Raw genomic sequence first — 20,729 nt, 5'->3', positions numbered from 1 at the left:
TGCCTTTTCTGATCTTCCATAGCAGAGGGAATAGCATATGATGTGCTGCCCCAATGCACTGAATAAAGAACGTTTATTATCTATTTTATACGTGAGATTTTTTTAATAGTTTGGCAGACAAGATTTACTTGAGACCTTTGCCTTTTTAACCTGGAGCTAGAACATACTGGGACTATGTCACAGTATAGCAAATCAGATTTGTTGAAACTATGTGTCTTGAGCTGGACATATAATATCTTCTCTGCATTTATTCTGACTAGCAGAATCACCTAAGATTATATGTTCCTTCTCTACAAACTACTACTAATGACTAGCAAATAGTGTGGGCATCAAAAAACTTGGGAAGTGATAAGGTTGGAGACAGGGATCTCCATGGCTAAATGGGGAATCATGATGTTTGGGGTAAAGATTTCTGCATTTCACAAATTTAAGTTCTAATAAAACTATTGAGGTAACTTTATCCTGGTATATATTAACTAAGTTGGCTTGGCACAGAAGGAGGCTAATCAGAGGATGAAAAAATGGAACAGATGCCTAAAGACGGATGATTCCCTTTTCTTTCCTCTCTCTGTGTCCTTGTTTTCTCTGCAGGTTGAACTCAAGTTCAGGAGCAAGTTTCCTTTTTCAGATGCTTCATGTACCTGCTGCAATGAGGAGATCCATAGGAAGGGGGATAGAGTAGTGCTGACTTCATTAACCCTGTCTGAATGAGGCACCCAGTAGGTCAAATATTTTGAACCAAAGAAGAAAGACTGCAGCTCTTGCAGACATGCAAACAAATCAGCAAGCAGTAGCAGGACCTAGAAAGAACTGAAGGAAGAGGGAGGAAACATATGATTTGTTAGGATGTCTTGCTATGGTTCTACTTATGCCATACAACGATTCCTGAACTATAGGTGTGGTTGTTAATATTTTGCAGTTGCTCTGGTTCTCCTTTTTAACCTCCTTTTGCAGTCTGTTTAGGAAGCCAGATAAGAAAAGAAAAGAGAAAAGACCAAGGAACTCTTCTTTCTTAGTGCTTTATTTACTTTTTTTTTTTTTTCTAAATCTTTCTTGTGATTGATGTATTTTCTTTACCCTGGAAGAATTTATAAAAGTTTTTTTTCCCCATTAAACAACCTCACCTAATGACTAAAGAGAGCAGATATGTTGCACCATAAAGCTTTACAAGTACCAGACAGCTGTGTTTGTACAGACTTATATCTTGTGGACACAATGAGTGTGTGTGGCTATGGTTATACAGGTTAGGCATTCTTTAGCTGATTCATCTCTGATTATGCCATGGATACCATGTAGGGAAGCCAATATCTGTATCAAGATACATCCATTTCTATTGTGTCAATAGGTGAACACTGTGGTGTAGTTGTATGCTTTTATGAATTAGGGTTCTGGGGTAGCTCCTAATGACACCAAAGCTACAATCAGACATTCTTTGTGGAATGCCCTTCAGGTTGCCAGTGCTCAAGAGACACGATTTAATGACAGAGATTTATTTTATACTATCTTCACATAGCCCGGTGATCTATGGAGAGAACTAGAACTGATTCTTTCCTTCTCTGAGCTCTTTGCATCATAATAGAAAGTTCTGACAATCTAATCTGTATTTCTCATGAAGGTTTTATATATTTTTAAAGATATCCAAGCAGCATGGTTAGAAAGATAAATGCTTAAATGGGAATATTTATTTTAATATTTTTCCCTTTAACCAGTTTACTGACCATGCCCTCTTCCCCCTCCTCTTTTATTCATGTCGAGTAACTGAAACTGGAGTTTCTGGATGACTTGATCTTTCTAGGAAGTTTGGTTTGATGACCTATGCAAAAATAATATATCACTGTTTTCTGACAAGTGACCAATTTGCTGACAGGACTCCTATAAAGACCAATTCTAGGTGACATCCATCTTTGACTTGTCATATTCAGGCAAAGCTTTTCAGAGGGTGTTGTCCTCAGCAACCTCAGTCAGTCACAAAGTCACAGTCGTGAAGACACTTTGTGACCCACCTTACTTGAGATCCTTCGCTTTAGCTCCTTACAAAGTTTTTGACTGTGTCTCACAACTCTTGCCATCTCATTTCTTGTGAATGTCTCACTGCACTACGTCCTGTCTAGCATCTTATGATTTAGCACTGCTGCACTCTGATCTCTGGCAAAATTCAAGAAACGGGTTTTCATGCATCACCATAGCAATGTCTTGCCAACCACATTTCATTGATATATAAGCAAAGTTCCTTTGGATTTACCTTGTTGTAACACAGCCCTCCTTCCTTTTGTTTAGTTTTAAAAGCATTCTAGTAATGGCTTCCCTCTCCAAACTTCTGATGTATTTGTATTACAAGCACTTGTCTGGGAGAGGAACAAAAGCAAACTGTCATTGAGGTATAGTACCTTAATTATTTGCCTAGCAGCTAAATGTTTGACTAAACCCAAGGGAAGGGCTAGTGAGCAAAGCAAAATTCATTTGCCTATAGAAATGTTATTGTAGGACAGGTAATTGATTTAATAGGGAACCAAATTAAGATGACATGTGCAATTTTATTTCTGATATTTTATAATTTCTGAAAGCTATAGACTTAATATTCTTTACAGACCTTATGTTTGCATGGTGTTTGGCTCTACTATGTTGTAGAAAAGGCCTGGTTTCATCTGGTTCAGGCATGGTGGAATTCATCTTACCCAGCATTAGATGACTATAATAAAAATGTCTACAACATAACTGGTCACAACAGGCATCTTTCTTTAACACCTGCTGAGGAAAAATGCATGTATTTCTGCATATTTTGAGGCACAGCTAATCTCATTCAAAAGTAAATGCCTAAAATAAGTCATAGCCTTACACAATGCCACTTTCCCAGTTTTGGCTATAAAGACAGTTTAGGATTTCTAGCCCAAAAATAAATACCTGAAATTAGGTAAGATGTATCATACGCTTCCTGCTCTATTGTGTCAGAGGTCTGTAATAATAATAATAACAATAATAATAACAATTGTAGTAACAACAACAACAACATTGGTTTTGTTCTGTGGGGACATTGGACCATGAAATGGCTTGTATAATTTAGAAAACATTTCTTCTGAACACAAAAAGCACAAAGTGAAGAAAGCGAGATCTAAAATATCTATATTCTTTTCTTAGAATTCTTAATCTGATGGTTTTAGTACTGCACATTCTAAAACACGAACAATATATATTTCAGGGGCAGAAGCAGGCCTGTAGAAATGGAGGCTTGCTAGAAGCCCCCCAGAAATAATACTTTTTTATTTTGTTTTGGTTTTTTTATTCTGAGAAAAAATAGAAAGAAACTGATGAAAGCAAGAAATAGGTGGAATTAAGACAATAGTCAATCTTTCATATTGCCTTCCTTGTGCTTTTTGCTTCCTAAATTTCATCCTTTCATGAGGTTTCTGACTCAGTATACTTCAACATTTTCCATAACATCAATAACAGGAATGAACTGGTTTGATAGTTGGCTACTGAAATTTCTCCATTTGACTGTTCCTTTTTAACAGCTGGGATTTTTTCTCTTGTATAGTAATTTTGATATGTTCAGTAGTTATGTGCAAATTTAGATTACATTTAAGGTTGAACTATTTAAGACGCTAGAGATGAAACGTAAGAGACCTGTGTGTAAGTAAGCTGTAGATTGTGTGCCTGTGTCCACGACCTTAAACCATTAGTTCTTTGGACAGTAGAACAAATAATGCCAGATTTCCTACTGCTTTCCATCCCCTGGCTGGAGTCTCTTCTATCTAAAAAGATACAGACTCTGCTAGAAGCTTTTCCTTCAGCTGGGGGGTTTCCAATGTCTGACATTCTCATTTCTAGTAAGATCATGCAGCAGTATATTTTCTTAGCAGTGATACTAATAGGTTCTCTCTCCTCTAATTGGCAGTAAATTTCCATTCCTTTTATATCTTAGAAACTTTTATCCCTCTGTCAAATTATTTTTAAATTGGGCAGTGTGTTCAAGGGTGGCACACAAATGGCTTTTCTCACTAGATTAAAGAACAAGACACATTCTGTTGCATTTGTCCCAAGAAACTAATGGGAAGACATAACATATGGCTAACCTGATGTAAGTGCTGGTGTAGCTAACGCTATAGTTACTGGTTTTCTTGTGGTGCCCATTACAGTTTTTGGTATGTGTGTTTGTAGCCTTCCCCTTTGTCAGTAACAACAGAGATCAAAAGAGCAGAAAAAAGAAGGGCAAGGAGTGCAGCGTGAGACTCGGGTAACCATCTCCCTCCTTTTGTTTACACAGTACCATTGCCTTTATGTGAGATTACACAAGTATGGGGTTTTTTTCTGGTAGACAGGTCAATAAAGAAATATAGAGGCTTATCTTTGTAGCAGAGTGGAAACATATGGAAGGGCTGCCTAATTTTTCAAAGAACAGAATGGAAGAAACTGGAAGGGGAAAACCAACCTCGATTTGGCTCTTCCTCCAGTAGTTAAGCCATGAGTGAACTGAAATACTTAGATATGTTTCTCTGCTGTTCAGAGGAATTACTTTATTCACTGGCTTGTGTACAGAAGTGTTAATTTCTCAAGGGAATTCCTTGCACATTTCAGAGTCATTACCTGAGCAAATCTTGTTCTGTAGCAACACCTTGTGGGAAGAAAATCAGACTACAGCCTCTCACACCAAGCCAACCTTCCCAGAAGACAGTTGCTGAGTGAGCATCTGCCTTCAGTGAACTGAACAGGTTATTTTATTCTTGCTATGGAAATTAGAGGATTCTCCTGAGTAATAACAAACACATTCAACAGGATGATATACAGAACTTGATTTGTCATGCCCGTTTATCTGTGGCATCCAGAATCCCTAAACTGACAAGAAATGCCTTTTTACTGTGGAAAATCAGTGAACAGATGGAGGTAAACTGTACATGAGAAAGTAAAGCTATGCTATATTCTATCAGAAATGTGTTAATCTAATTTGAGATATTCAGTCTGTTTTACAAATTCTTGGTTTCTAGTCAGTGAATAGTCTTTTCAGCTATTGCCTTTGCAACTGAAAAAAAAAAGCTGCATTTTTAACCGGACCTTAGGGTGCCATCTGTTTGCATTTGTTGTTTCTTGATTGATTTTTTAGACTAAGAAAAACTCCGTGAAGCCTGCCATTTCAATAAACACTTCCTACTGTTGTAAAAATCCCATTAATTACAGACACACAGCTTCATTTCTGCTGTGAGCAAGAAATTAGGCTGAGACATGCTCAGATTTTAGGCTGATGCTAAGTGTTTTGCAGCTGGAGTTAAATGACTTCCAGATCATCCCCTCCAAAACTTTGAGGGATGCTTCCTGTATTGCTTTGGCTTCAAAAAAGGGAGCCTACTTCTGCTGATAAATATATGGGCATTTTTGTTTGAGGAGGACTGTGAAGGTTCTTCTGATTATTGTAAGAGGAAATAGAGTCTTCAACTTAAGGACAGTGCTATCAACATCAGCAACTGCCAGACAGAGATGCTGATCTGGTCCATGTTAACCATTCAGTTTCCCTAGCTGAGTGTACTGGAGCTTTCAGTTCCCAGTGTTTGCACAGAAACCATCCATATTCAGTAAGGCTGCAAGGAAGCTATTATGCTACTGCTACAGTAGAGACCTTGGAAAGGATCCCTGGAGTCTGCTTTCTTCACCAGGAGCGTGTGCCTGTGTAAAAAGAACTGTGAGGACATCTTTTGGTCTATTGAAAACTGACTCTCAAAACACATCTCAGCAGCTTACTCAGTTGGGGACATTCATCATATCATGAATATAGGTCACTGCAAAATAGTTTAAGAGAATTCTAATGCGCATTTGTATCTCTCTAAATCTCGTTAGGTGACACAGGCAATCATACTTAACCCAGCAGTTACAAGCATGTAAGCTTAGGAGGGCATCAGCATAGCTATAAACTGTGGCATGTATCAGGGATACTTAATCTTGTTGAAACCATTTCCTAGTAAGATGTGAAAGCTGTTCCTAAAATCACACAGTGCTGATGCATAAATTCTAAACCAGTAAGAGCAGAAATTGTTAGATTTAGTGAACAAAATATTGAGTTTCGAAGCAGGCTGCATGGGTAAATGCAGTCTAAAAGATGGTAGGTATCACCTCCAATCTCTCAGAAGGGTCTTCCAGTGCTTCTGGCAGTCTGGTCATACCGAGGAAGTTCTGCGTGATGTCCTACATTATGTGTTGTTTGGAAATACCAATACGGTTCTGCAGAAACTTGTGTCACCCACAGTTTTTGTAATTTCTAAAAAAGGCATCCCAAATATATTTTGATTAATTCTTGTTCTTTCTCTTTCTTCTTTTCTTCTTCTTTTTCAAAGAAGAAAATTAGCATACCCTGGAATGAATGAAAATAGTTTGTATGCATCTAAGATAAAATTTATTCCTATATGTACCAAATGCATCATGGTTGAGTTCTCCACTTGTTATTTCTTAGTTTATAATCTTTAAAACCTTTGGATTGCTAGGTCCAGCTAAGATAGATACATATCTTACCCAGGATATAGGTTACATCAACCTCAAAACACAAAGTAGTATTTAACAAAAAAAAAAAAAAAAGAATAAATATACCTTTATAATTTTGTTTTGCAGGAGGCAATAAGCTGAAGAATCAACATTTTCGCCTAAACTGGGCATGGATCTCCTTAGAAAAGGAGTATTATTTAGTAAATGAAGACTCCAAATATCTTGATGTTGTTCTTAAACGGAGAGGTTACCTGGGAGAAACCTCTTTTATAAGTAAGTTCAATTTCAGCCTTATTAATTGCTTCTATAAAACACTGGCCAGCTAGTTGATAAAATGTATCGATTCAGCTATATCCTTTTACTGGAGTCTGATACTAAGAAGCTAATTTCAGAAGAGTATGTTTAAAGTAAGTATATTTTGTTATGCTAAGTATATGATTTCTTTAGTTATATGATGAAATTTTCACTGGTTTTTTTTGGTCTTCTGCAAATAATTTTTGACTTAACAACCCAAGATCCAGTCATTCTTTCTTTGATTTGATTGATACCACTGTTGTATTTGTTTCACAGAATACAGTTCCTGTCCAGGTTTATTTTTCCTGTAATGAGAAAATACAGTTATAGCAATTGGAAAGACAACAATAAACATACATCATTTTCCAGGAAGGCTATTGTGAGCTGGTCTGATTAGCAGCTACAAGCATTAGGCTCATTTTCTTCAGTCAATGTTGGCAGTCAGCTGAGGCTGATACAGGAGATGTTGAAAGCTGTTTGCAGTGTCTGGGGAGCGAAAAGGTGAAAAAAGATTGTGTTATCGCATTCTGCAACCTCACAGCTGTCTCTAGCTTCTGGATCTGTTCCCATTCTCTTTGTAGTGATGCATTTGGACCAGGGAGCGTTATCCTTGTACAGTTTCATGTCAAAACATACGGTGAACTTACACTGCTTAGAAAAGGCACTCAATTTAAAGATGGGTTTGCAGAGATATGTAAGCATTTACTTGCCATGGAGCACAAGCTCATGCTTAGAAATCAGGTTTCTGTTTAAGTCTCTTTCTGAATAAGAATCTGAATTTCAGGTATTGAGGTGTAGTTAGGACACCCATTTTGGCATGAGATTTAAGGGATATAGGCACTAACTAACTGCATCTGACTTAAAAGGCTCTGTTTTGAACAGTGAACTAGCTTTGATAATATATTTCTTTTAAAGAAAGTAAAAGAATAAAAGAATGAAATACAAAGTTAAGGATGTGTGGTTTAAATTAATTACTGGTACTGATTAACAGATACTGAGTTGATTTCTGATCGTTCAAATAGAGTGTTTATAAAATTTTCTACCTATTTCAAGTTCAGTTTCTGAATTGAGCTGACTCAAAATCCAGCAAAAGCAGTTTGAATAACTTGCCTCTGATTACCTTAATCCTGCAAAATGGAATTACAGAGTCGGGAAGGACATAAAAGATATTGGTTAAGATGGTTACTGGCCTTTCTGGTCCATGTGCAGTGCCAAAGGGACTGAAGGGTTATGGAAGTTATGTAAAATATTGGCTATGACTCAGGAGGAGGCACAAGCAGGAAGCCAGAAAGGCAAGGTTTGTAGGGAAAGGTGATATGTTTTAATATATTAAACAATACAGTTGGAAGAAACAGGCAGAGAAGAGAGAAGTTGTAAGTTTTTTCTGAAAACCTGAGAAAGACCTTTAAGATTTGAGTGGTACAGTGGGATTCAAACAGAGGCTAAATGCATGAGTTGGAGATAGTTCTGAAGTACTGTCTAATTTCCATGAAGGCCTGTCAGACAGCCTTAAACTGGGAGGGAAATGCCAATGAAAAGCCATTTTAGAGCAGCCTGGGTCTGAGGCTGTAAGGTGCTGTCTCGGTGGGATGAGCTGTGTTGGATTTTGTCCCTTGGCTTTGCAGTTTCAACTTGACTTGAGTTTAATGATTGTCATTATGCAAACACTGAAATAAGAGGATATTCATTTTAAAAAATGCTCATTGTAATGGGGATGACCACAATGGTTCAGATTTTACATCTTCTTTCATCCTTATTCCGTATGTTTTACCCCTTTGTGTCTTTGTGTTTCCCTTAGCTTTCCCCTTGAAGGCTGAACTTTCCAGGTGTGTTTTTGTTTTTTCTAAGAGCAATAAATATTTTTGAGGGTTTCAGACAGCATGTTATTTAGATGTTCTGGAACAGAAGAGAACCCTGAATGTTAAAGGGCGGGGGGGGTGGGGGTGTGTGAATCTGTTGGCTTTTTTGGGCATCCATAGTTGAATTATGGAGAAATGGAAACTTGACTGTAACTTCTGAGAATGTAGAGTTTATCTAGTAGTTAGTTTTGCTTTGGCTAATTCTGTCCAAACTGCCTTTCATAATGTTTATTGATGTGCTTCCACCTCTATGTGTGACACCAATATAAAATTGATCAAGAGTAACAGAGTTGGCTTGAACACTCTCAAGTTGTGAAAAGTATATTTTTCTAAAACTTGTTTTTTTAAAGATGACATGATGAGAGAAAAGTTACAGCTGATGTTTTTAATGACCTGAATTTCTGATTTTGGCAGGTATTAGCACCAAGGATGGTACTGCCAAGAAAGATAAAGACTTCAGAGGAAAAGCCCAGAAACAGGTGCAGTTTAATCCTGGCCAAACCTTAGCTACATGGCGAGTACGGATTTTGAGTGATGGTGAACATGAACAGTCTGAGTCCTTTCAAATTGTTCTTTCTGAGCCTGTCATGGCAGTTCTGGAATTTCCTGATGTGTCCACGGTGGAAATTATTGACCCAGGAGATGGTAAGAACCTTTCCAGAATTGTACTGCCAATATGTGCATATACCAAAGATAAACTGGAGGGAAAATGCCATGAGTAACAGTGGATAGTAAAGTTTACCTTTCCTCAGAATATTTCTGAAAACAGACTTGGGCATTGGGTAGCCATTTGTCCTCTATCACTTTAAGTGATTCATGAATATGTAACTAAGGTAGCATGCTTCAATGAAATACCTGCTTTTTTCCTATGATATATTATTTCTAGTTTTTTTGGTTTTCTTTAGTTTTGTTTTCATTTTAGGTATAATATGTTTTCAGTTCAATGTGTTTGCAAACGGAGTGTATATGCAGAGGTGGCTGGAGGCTGACTTGATTTACTCTGCCATCATTTGTGTGGGAAAGGATGGTACAGGAAAGTCCAGGCTGGTTGGTCCCAATGAATTTGGGTCTTGGAGCAGACTAGTTGCATCAATTAGGCCTAATATCAAGCTGAGAACCTTAGTAAGGGTAAGGTTCACTAGACCAGGTACAGCACAAGCTGTGTCAAGAACAAATAAAATTATGGTTAAATATAAATGAAGAAAGAAGCTGATTAAAACAAAAAAAAGTAGAACATGCTCTGGTTGCTTTGCTTTTCAACTGCATCTAGACACTTGAACCCATGGGCCATGGTCACACAAAACTGTCTTTAAGGAATCTTTCAAGTAATGGACGACTGTAACAGCTTGTTTTATATAGTCTCCCTAATTAACATTTGAAGAGAACTGGGCAGGAAAACTGTCAGAGGTTTCTTAGTTCCTAGGTACCAGTTAAATCAGAGGTTATCTGACATCCATATTTAGTCACTGAGAAAAATAGTGCTTAACTTGAAAAGCAGTATTTACGAGACAGAGAAATTACTTGAAAATGTGTTAAATCTCTCTGTGTTTTCTATGGTCAGTGAGATAGCACAACTCAAGATAATCATCTGAGTCTTCTTAATGCCAACCATATTTTTTTCTATTTCTTATATTAAGATAAAATTTTTACAGTTCTAGAGAATTTGTAGCAATTATACATAAAGTGAAGTTGCATAGGAGAAAATCAAATGCACAACTGCAAATCAAGGAATATCTGCAGGAAAAAATATAGAGAAACCTTTGAGGGGAAGAACTGGGTTTCCTAATCATCTTTTAAAGAGCAGAGTATAACAAGTTCAGGTGCTAACTGAAGAGGAACCATCAAAAGTTTTATTCTGCTTCCAGTGAAAATGATTTTTAAATTCTTTGATTTGAATGGTGTAGTCTTAGCACCAAAATAATGAGCTCATTTGGAAATCTCTACCAGCCCCTTGGTGTATGGGACATTAGTTAATATTTTATTCCAAAAGGAGTTTGCCTAAGGATGTGGGTTTTTATACTAGCTGAAATGGTGTAGATCATTCTCCTCCAAGCTTTTATGTTGTTCATAAGGTCTGTTAAACTTTTATAGTGTCATTTTACACCTAGATGGATAATGATGAGAGAGACAGGAAACAGAACAAATCAGAGTCCTGCATTTTTTTTGAAGGACAGAGTTTTTCATTTTGTCAACTTAATTCTAAAGGGAGAAATAAAAGGAACAAACTGGAGTTTTTTAGTGTTACCTTTTGTTTTACTTTAAAAAGTACTTGGTGTTTTTCACATTGAATTTTTGACTTGCTGGAATAGTGAAAGTGTCTAGATCTTATCAAACCTGAATTACAGCATTTTTAAGGCCGGCTTTTGACCTTAAGTCATGCTAGTAGTATTTTCCAGTTGGAGAAATAAAACCTGGAACATCTTTTCAAAGAAGTCACATGACAATTTTCAGAACATTGTTTTCCAAAGTACTCTGAAATAATTAAGAGACTTGGTTTGTGCAGTCAGCTGATACCACAGAATTATATTGTTTGGGTTGCAGTCATATTAATGAAACTGTAAAGGTGCTTTATAATTATATGTATAACCACTTTTTGTCCTTGAGGTTTTTGAGAGAACAAGAACAAAATTGATCCTGAATCCCAGTAACAGCATAAAACTCAGCAATCTGTTCATATGAGTATAAAATAATGAAGGAGTTTTAAAAGCATTTTGGTGTTTTTTTCCCTGAAAAACAGATCTGGCATTCTTTGGTCCAATACATTTTAGGGTGAGATTGCTCTCCAGACTTCACTGACTATATTGGCTAGGTCTCCTTCGAGTAAAACAGGACTGTAGACATGTAGCCAACTCAAATCAAATGTCCAAGTCAGAGTACAATAGCAAGGGCTCAATCTTGCATCCTCAATGCCAAGTGATTTTCATGGTTATCTTGATGCAGTAGGTTAAAGAATGGCCTTGCAGAACCACTGCCTGTGTGTGAGCTAAGCTATTAATACTTCTGTGATTAACAGTCAATAATAAAATACCATGGAAATAATAACAATACAGACCTTGTGGAAAAATTCTCCAAACACTGTCTTTCACCATTAACCCTAGATAAGTAAATTAGTCACATTAGAGACTACTTAGTAAGGACTTGTGAATTCAGACCTAATGATCTGATTTTCTTTTCCATTTCTGAAAGACTAAGAAACTCTACTCTCACCCTCCAAGTTTTTCTTAAAATTCAGTGCCATTGCTGATAAATGCAAGTTATTTGTTGCACTTTAGAATATGCTAAAATGCTCTTAGCTATTTTACAGGTGACTTTATGAGGCCATAAATCTACATAAACAAATGTGTCTGTTCTTTGCAGAATCAACTGTCTTTATTCCTCAGTCCACATATACTATTGAAGAAGATGTTGGTGAATTATTTATTCCAGTCAGAAGAAGTGGAGATGTGAGCCAGGAACTGATGGTTATCTGCTACACGCAACAAGGTAACAGAAACTACTATAGAAAAAAAAAAGGCAAAAATGGAAAAGAGACAGAAAAGCAAAAAGAATTGTTCCATCTATTGCATAATAAAATTGTTTATAACTCTGTTAATTACTATTTCATCTAAATATCTTCAGTCTCAACTGGAAATGTATTCATCTTTGCAATCTGTCTTAGAGTATTATTGAATACAGCTGGAAAATTTTCATGTTCCAAATTTCTGCCATTTGTTAGGAGGTAAAGAGGATCTGTATTCTTTATCTTTTTGCAGGATTTTTATAAGCAGCCCCATATATCTGAAAGTGATCAGAACTGAAAGCACTGCAATGATTACCCAGGATATCCTTTACTTATTTGTATCTTGAAAAAAATGGAATAAAATAGTATGGCTTAACTGCCATGCTTCTCTTTCCTCTATCTTTCAACCTTCTATTAATTATATCCACACAGAGCATGGGGTCTCTACACCTGTGCTTTTATTATTATTTTTCATCTGGAGAGATGAAGCAACGTTTTTCATGAGGTGATCTGGAATCAAAATAATTTGCTTTCATCAAATTCTATCTGTTATAATTTCTGGTCCACCGCTATCTTCAATGGGTAAAATATACTAAGGGAGTTAACTGGTAATCCTCAGAGGGTCTCCTTTGTCAGTCTGTGCCTCTTGTCGTAGACTACAATACTCCTTCTGACTGATAAAATGCAAAGGAATTTGAGGAGCCATGTGCTTGCATTGCATCATACACAAAAGTAGTTTGCCCAGGGACCTCAGAAATGTAGCCTGGTCAGAGGTTTCAGCCCATCTTATCACCTAAAAGTAAATAGAAATTAAAAGATAATGAAAATAAAATTCAGCCTCTATGAGGGGATCATTATAAACATGGTATGTATAGTAACTGTTTTCCTTTTATGCCACAGGAACAGCATCTGGCACTGCCCCAACCTCTGTACTTTCTTACTCTGACTACATATCCAGACCTGAGGATCACAACAGCATCCTACGTTTTGACAAAGATGAACAAGAAAAAATGTGTCGGATCGTCATCATAGATGATTCCTTGTATGAAGAGGCTGAGACCTTTGATGTTTTGCTGAGCATGCCAATGGGTGGAAGAATTGGTGCAGAATTCCCAAGCACTCGAATTACCATTTTACCTGACAAGGATGATGGTAAGACATCACGTAATGAAGTGATATTCCCAGTTCAGGACAGAAACTACAAATAGCATCACATGAAATCAGCATGTAGAATAGAAATTGGATTTTTGCACTTCTTCCTGGTGGTTAAAACACATGCTGCTTCTGTCTTGAGATTTGAAAATAATATTAGAAAGGTATGTGGGCTTTTTAAAGTATTTAGTATTGACATTTTATGATTTGAGAAAATCACATGAGCAGTGATTGGGAGCGAGGAGATGCACCTTTCCACTCTATCACAGTAACAGGTGTAATCCAAAGTGTCACCCTGCACGGGCACCCTTGTGTGTGTGATTCTGAGGTTGGGTCCATAAAGCCTTCAGGCCCATTCCATTATGCTCCAAAGGGCCGTATTAGAGGCCCTGATGGACCAGGAGCCATCTAGCAGCTGCTGTGAGGCAAGCTGAATTCCTTCTGATTTGATGCTGCATTTAAATTTCTTCCTAGAAGTGTCTATATATGCTTCCTTTGTCTTTTTAATAAAGCAAATAATTAAAAGACAGTAATGTTGCTTTAGAAATCGCCTCAGTAAGGAAGTGCTGACACAACTATGTCCTTTGCTCAAATGGTCAATAGCTTTGATACGTTGCATTGAAAGGGGTATTTCTGGTGGTGATTAGAGAGAGTTCTGTGACTAAGGAAGAGTAGAATTGGCCCACTGTATCACCTACTGCTTTCAAAAATACATGAAAATATTATTGTGGCCTCAAGCCTCTCCTTCAGCGTCCTTTGTATTGGTGTGGTGACTCTTTCTAGGAGTGACAGCAAAAAGGTTTCCTGGTACAATTGCCCTCGTTCATGCATGGAGTTTGGAGGCTGACATCTCAACTGTAATTTCTGTGCAAGGAATACTGATAAGCTGTTTTAGTCCTCTCTATGAGGCCATAAACCATCTACTGTGACACTGTCGTATTTCCTAAAGACTGATGTGAGGAATTATACAGTACAGTACTCTTTGAAAGTCTGATGCCAAGATAGACGGTTATTATCAGCACAGTGATTTTTCCCTAGTTAAGGATATAAAAGGCAGCTTTTAAAGGCAGGAAGTTGACACCCATCTAATTGCATCATAAATACTCAGTCTCCCTGAAATTTCTCACATGTAATCCTGTGACAGAGGTGACTTTGTTTTCTCTGTGGAGCATTTGGGTAATCATATAACATTAATGAATACAACAGTTTGAAATAACATTCTTGTAAAGGAACAGATCATATATCAAATGCAAGCTGAAATAGGAATATGTTTATCTGACTTTGCTGTGATAGCAAATACAGGTTTATTTGCGTAGGTTTTTTACAACACTTATTTTTTGAATAATTTTGATGAATTCATGAACTTTGCAGTTTGTAGATAGATGAGCATAGAATATTGGGAGAGTAGCTATAAAAAAATATATCCATGAAGAAGCTGATTACCCAGCTTCTGAAGGTGTTCTGACTGCTTAAAATGTATACAGAAAGTTTGGGATGGGGAGAATGTTTCCCCAAGAGATTATTTAAAACAGACATGAGCTGAAATTAGAGCATCTAACTTCAGTGAGAACCTCAGTGCCTGGGAAGTAACACTTTTATATGCTGATTTTAGCATTTAAAATAAGATATTGTCATTCATAGGCTTATACAGTCATTTTAACAGTAACCTAGAGTGACGTTGAATAAGAAATTATGAAAGTTAGTCAATCACAACATAGTATAGAACTTAACAGTTTATGAAACTCCCACAAGATATTAGGGAAGTTAGCCAGAAATCTCCTTTATTTTAATATTGCTATTGGAAAACAGGAGAAGTAATTTGGTTTGTATACCACCATTCAGTTTTAAGTCTAGTATTTCCTGTATTTATGTGCACAATTTGCCTCAGTACTATGAACTTTTAAACAGGAATTATTTAACAAATAATAATAATCTTATGAGATTTATTAAAAAAGCTGGGGAAGTGTTCGGGACATTAGAGCAGAACATTTTCATTATGTAACCACTGAAACATCTACATTTGTTGGTAAGAGTAAACAATATTGTGCATATTGAAAGATAAGGGGGTTTTGAAGGATAGGTTTGCATCGGTTTTTACGAACATTCACTTGTCTTTTTGCACCCAAAATGTTGCATATGTAATATTTGAAAAAGTGTGAAAGAACTCCTTTCTTGCTTTCTGTATCAGTGAAAGTACTCCCACAAAAAATTTCAGAGCATTCAAAAACTTACTGACAATTCACCTACTAGTAAAGTTTTCTACCACATGCTTTTAGTTTGCACAAAAACATGCTGCATGGTAACAGAAAAGTCTATATGCATTTTGTTTCATCTGAGATCTGTTGTGCTGCCTGTCCTATAAAATGCAGAGTACAGACTACAAAGTAGATAAATTATAAGTTATACCTTATGTATTTATTTATGTATTCACACACACATAAAAATATATATATATGCTTATTTCAGATTGTGTATATATACACACATATTTATGTAACGTGAGCAATTTAACACCCTGGCAGTCCCGATTGAAATTCTTCGTAAATAAGCAGGAGATTTTGAGCAGAATTGGTTATTATTGTTTTCAGTGCACAAAATTAATTTTAATAAGTTAAAGCAGTATGCTATGTGAAATAAAAAGCATTTTCTTTAGCTTTTAGCAATAACATTTAATTCAGAAAATGTCTAAGGTAGCGGTGGATAAAAGCTTTAGCACATATATAATAGCCTATGACCTATAGTAATGTTATCATACTAAATTCTGTAGTCCACTTTAGTCTCTTTACTTCACATCTACTGATATATTTTTCCCATTGTTTGTTTAAATTAATCTTCTACTTAACAAAGTTTCTTTAGACGAATGTCACAGCATGTCATTAAGTTGTGATTTCTCCAAGTACTGTGACTGGATTAATATTATGCCTTGACTTCTTCAGGTCAAAAGATACAAACAACAAAGGTCAAAGTTTAATAATACTACATGAGATCTTTCCTATGGAAGTCAAGTCAGCACTAGCAACATTACTTTATCTCCTCTGGCATTCAATGCAAGTTAATTAGGAAACATTCACCTTCAGTACCTATCATCAAAGTCTTTTCTTCTCTTTTATTTCTAGAGAAGGCCCTTAGGGTCTAACTAAAATAGTTGAGTTGCTATACAATCATGACAATAAACAAAAAGTAGAAGAGGTGTGCTCAACTTTCTAGTGAACGAGAGTATATTAAAGAAATTCCTGGCAACTGAATACTTTAATTGGGGATTATACAGTAGTGCTGTGCTGCCAAAGCAAAATCTGAAAAAAAATCATAGTATGTAGAGCATGCACAGGTATATTTATGTATTGTGAAAGGCGATTTTAAAATTTGCGCTGCTGTTGGGACATTTCTTAATTTGGAAGGGACTTTTCCTGATAGGTCCTGAAGTTGGAGACAGATAGAAAACAAGAAAAGGATTAAGTTAACAAAATACACAGCAAAGTAAGTTGTGCATGGAAATCTTGGATTCAAAGTTACACAAGTCACTGCAGTTCAAGCACTAAAAAATAAAAATATGGATCTGTTTGAGTCAGAGCTGATAGTTACTAACCATGAACCACTGGAAGAAAAGCATTCAGAGGAAAGACCTATGCAAATCATCCACTTTTACAGTGGCAGTAATCTCACTTGCTATTAGCCATCTGTACATTTAGACATCTCATTCAAGCAGGCTATGCCAGGATCCTTCTATAGTTAATGAAAAGAGAGATGTACTCCCAGGAACCATCCCATCCTAGGAGAAGTATATAAACTGTTGAGATGAATCACCGTGGGTACCTGGTGCATCTGAATACATTGATTTCTGGCAGTAGATACAAACCCTACCCTTAGAAATTTGATTTGCCATTCAACGCAAAGTAATAAGCACTGCTGGGCATGAAGGAAGGAATTTTTTCTAATTTTGTGTTAAAACAGCTCCAACTATGAAATGCCATTAAACAAAAAAGAGGTACATAGTTATTCCTGCTTCATAAAATAGTTATGATTTCTAAAGAAAAATCTAAAAGAATCTAGTTGAAACCTAAAGAATTTAGGTATTTAGATGTTCAAGATAAAATCCAAAAACAAACAAAAAACCTCAGTCATTTTCCATACAAATGCAAACTTGTGTTACTAAATCTAGCCAGAATTGATGGGCTGAACTATTTGTCTTCATGCATTTCAAGGATCTGGGGGATGAACAGAAATCCCTGAAGAACCTGAGGTCAGTTTATTGGCTCAGGACATACCTATCCTGCACAGAGTTCAGCATAAAGCTCATTTGGAGGAGGCACTTTACATAATAGATCAATATTATGCATCTAGGAAAAGAAAGATAAGATTACTGTGCACATTTGATTCCCCTTGGAGAGAGGAGTCCTGGAGTTTAGTCTTCCATGGAAATGCATTAATCCCCAGGCACTTAGCAACTAAGCAAGATCAGCCTGGAAGCGCCCTCTGGTTTTCCAACAGAAGCAGTGATTCTCAAATCATTTCACATATATATAGAGAAAATGAGATCAAACTCTTTTGTTAGTATTCATCTTATCACGGCTTGGATAAGTGCACTCTGCGCTGGGTTAAAAACTGGCTGGACAGCCGAGCCCAGAGAGTGGTGGTAAATGGAGTCAAATCCGGTTGGCGGCCAGTCACGAGTGGTGTTCCCCAGGGCTCAGTGTTGGGGCTGGTCCTGTTCAGTATCTTCATTGATAATCTGGATGGGGAGATTGAGTGCACCCTCAGTACGTTTGCAGATGACACCAAGTTGGGTGGAAGTGTCGATCTGCTGGAGGATAGGAAGGCCCCACAGAGGGACCTGGACAGGCTGGATCATTGGGCTGGGGCCAACTGTATGAGATTCAACAAGGCTAAGTGCCGGGTCCTGCACTTGGGTCACAACAACCCCATGCAACGCTACAGGCTGGGGGAGGAGTGGCTGGAGAGCTGCCTGGCAGAAAAGGACCTGGGGATGTTGGTTGACAGTCACCTGAACATGAGCCAGCAGTGTGCTCAGGTGGCCAAGAGGGCCAATGGCATCCTGGCTTGTATCAGGAATAGTGTGGCCAGCAGGACCAGGGAGGTGATAGTGACCCTGTACTCGGCACTGGTGAGGCCGCACCTCGAGTACTGTGTTCAGTTTTGGGCCCCTTACTCCAAGAAGGACATCGAGGTGCTGCAACGTGTCCAAAGAAGGGCAATGAAGCTGGTGAAGGGTCTAGAGCACAAGTCTTACGAGGAGCGTCTGAGGGAACTGAGGTTGTTTAGTCTGCAGAAAAGGAGGCTCAGAGGAGACCTTATTGCTCTCTACAACTACCTGAAAGGAGGTTGTAGTGAGGTGTGTGTTGGTCTTTTCTCCCTAGTAACAAGCGATAGGACGAGAGGAAATGGCGTCAAGCTGCGCTAGGGGAGGTTTAGATTGGATATTAGGAAACTTCTTCACCGAAAGGGTAGTCAGGCACTGGAACAGGCTGCCCAGGGAAGTGGTTGAGTCCTCATCCCTGGAGGTATTTAAAAATGTGTAGATGTGGTGCTTCAGGACATAGTGTAGTGGTGGACTTGGCAGTGTTAGGTTAATGGTTGGACTCGATGATCTTAAGGGTCTTTTCCAACCTTAACGATTCTATGATTCTATGATCCTATGATCTGGTAATGAGGAGCCTGTAATTTGGTTCCAACACTAACAGCATTGCTGTGTTGTGTGCAACAAGTCTGATACAAAATGGATTAGTCCTTGCAGCAAGGCTTGCAGTCAAAGCTCTGCTCTCATAGTCAAATGTTTTGATTGCCGGGCTGCTGATTTGGACTCTTCTTTACTAGCTCTGTTTTGTGTTGTACGTAAATTTTAAACTCTTGGTTTGTAATCACAGTTGGAAACCAGAAGAGAAGAGGTGTGATGAATACAGAGCTGGAAGTTTGCAGCTAAAAGGAGAATGTTTGCAGTTATTTTACTTGCTTCAGTTTTTTGTCAGTGGCTATCTTCCCATGTGATTTTAATTCCATGCTACTGTATTTAGTGTTGCCATGAGAGCACACAGCCTTACAGCCAGGCTGTCTAACAGTCTTCTTGCCTTAGTGGAATTGTTGAAGCCTCATGCTGTTCACAGCAGGAAGTACATTAAATACATTTGTTCCACTTCATTCACATTGGATGGGCAAGGAGCCGTTCAGACTTCTTCTTGACATTTCTACATCAAGGCTGGGAAAGCAAAGGACTCAGGTTTATGTCAGAGGTTTGCTTACCATGTTCTTTATACCTACTCAACAGAATCAATCACTTGTATCATCCACATGATAGAGGACAGCACTATCTGGGAATATTTTACAGCTGAGTAAACTGGATGATAGTATGATAATGCAGGAAGTCAGTGTTAGAGGTCAAACAGAACAGATTAATTCTTGAGTCTTCCAGAGATTTCTTGAAAACACTTGCTGTCACTTCCCCTACAGTTAATTGAAGTTTGGAAATCCTTAGACCATGTGCTGGAAATCAGTAGCCACTAACACTTGTCCAGCTTGCTTGGAGTAGTAAAGTCCGTATTGACATTTACTATCAATAGCCTGAAAAGAGGCAGAAAGTCAGCACTGCAGTGCTACATTATAAATATATGCTTCTCATTAAGTCTCCCAGTAGGCATACAGTATCAGCTAACTTTCAGTGTGTGTACTGACCCAAATTTCTAGCTGATGATAATTAAATATTCTATTAGTAACATAGTTTGTCAGAGGAACATCCTTATCTCACAAGGCTATCTGGAATCTCCTTATTTCCACTGGCCTCCGAGGCAGGTGATCAACTGTATCTTTTTCTTCTCAGCAATGGGTGTGCCATAACCTTAAACTGAATGGGTGGTTGGTTGATCTTGGTAGTTAATATCTGCTAGTCTATTTGTCCAATTTTAGTTACAACCTGAACACTATAGGCAGAGCATGCCCAGTGTTATATTACGGACTAGAGTCATGATTTGGCCAAGTATCCTTCACCATTCTCTGGAGATGACTAAAATAACGAACTAGTTGTTCTTTTTTCCTCTGTACACCCATCTTTGACTACTTTCACCCTTTTCTATTTTTACAGTGCCTGGGGGTCTGATGCCTCTGGCAATTCAGTGCAGCTTTTAACTTCTTTTGTCCTCTCATTAGGTAAAATCTTGATGTGACCCCTCCCCTTTCCCCAGTCTGTGGCAGGTGGCCAGATTGGCAAGTAATCAAGGTAAAAAGTGGAAGACAGCCCATTTATGACACATGTACTCCCAGTTTTCTTTATTTATAGTTTCTTATTGTCACTAGTGCAAAAGAGTGAAAAATGTTCAATTTATGATGATAGCCTTAAAGATTTTGGAAACTCCCTGTTTGCTGTCTATCATAGAAATAAATTAATGTCATATCTTACAGTAGGACATTCTATAAAGGCAACCAGGTGCATTTATGATTTGCTTTTCTAGCATTAC

General features: G+C 37.6%; 1 protein-coding gene across 1 annotated transcript in view; it reads left to right on the top strand.

The window, feature by feature from the left end:
• The window catches only part of FREM2 (FRAS1 related extracellular matrix 2), a 145,489-nt gene that overhangs the window by 72,998 nt on the left and 51,762 nt on the right, over nt 1-20,729 (top strand). Inside the window, exons 3-6 of the mRNA XM_087758177.1 lie at nt 6,589-6,735; nt 9,030-9,260; nt 11,973-12,098; nt 13,015-13,266. Coding sequence (XP_087614303.1) covers nt 6,589-6,735; nt 9,030-9,260; nt 11,973-12,098; nt 13,015-13,266 — 756 coding nt within the window. The remainder of the gene's footprint in view (nt 1-6,588; nt 6,736-9,029; nt 9,261-11,972; nt 12,099-13,014; nt 13,267-20,729) is intronic.

Source organism: Nipponia nippon, unplaced genomic scaffold (genome assembly GCF_047370975.1).
Source record: "Nipponia nippon isolate SJK-2023a ecotype South Korea unplaced genomic scaffold, ASM4737097v1 scaffold_2, whole genome shotgun sequence".
Taxonomy (NCBI): domain Eukaryota; kingdom Metazoa; phylum Chordata; class Aves; order Pelecaniformes; family Threskiornithidae; genus Nipponia; species Nipponia nippon.
Note: the sequence above shows the minus strand (reverse complement) of the source record. Positions and strands in the feature narration are given on the sequence as shown.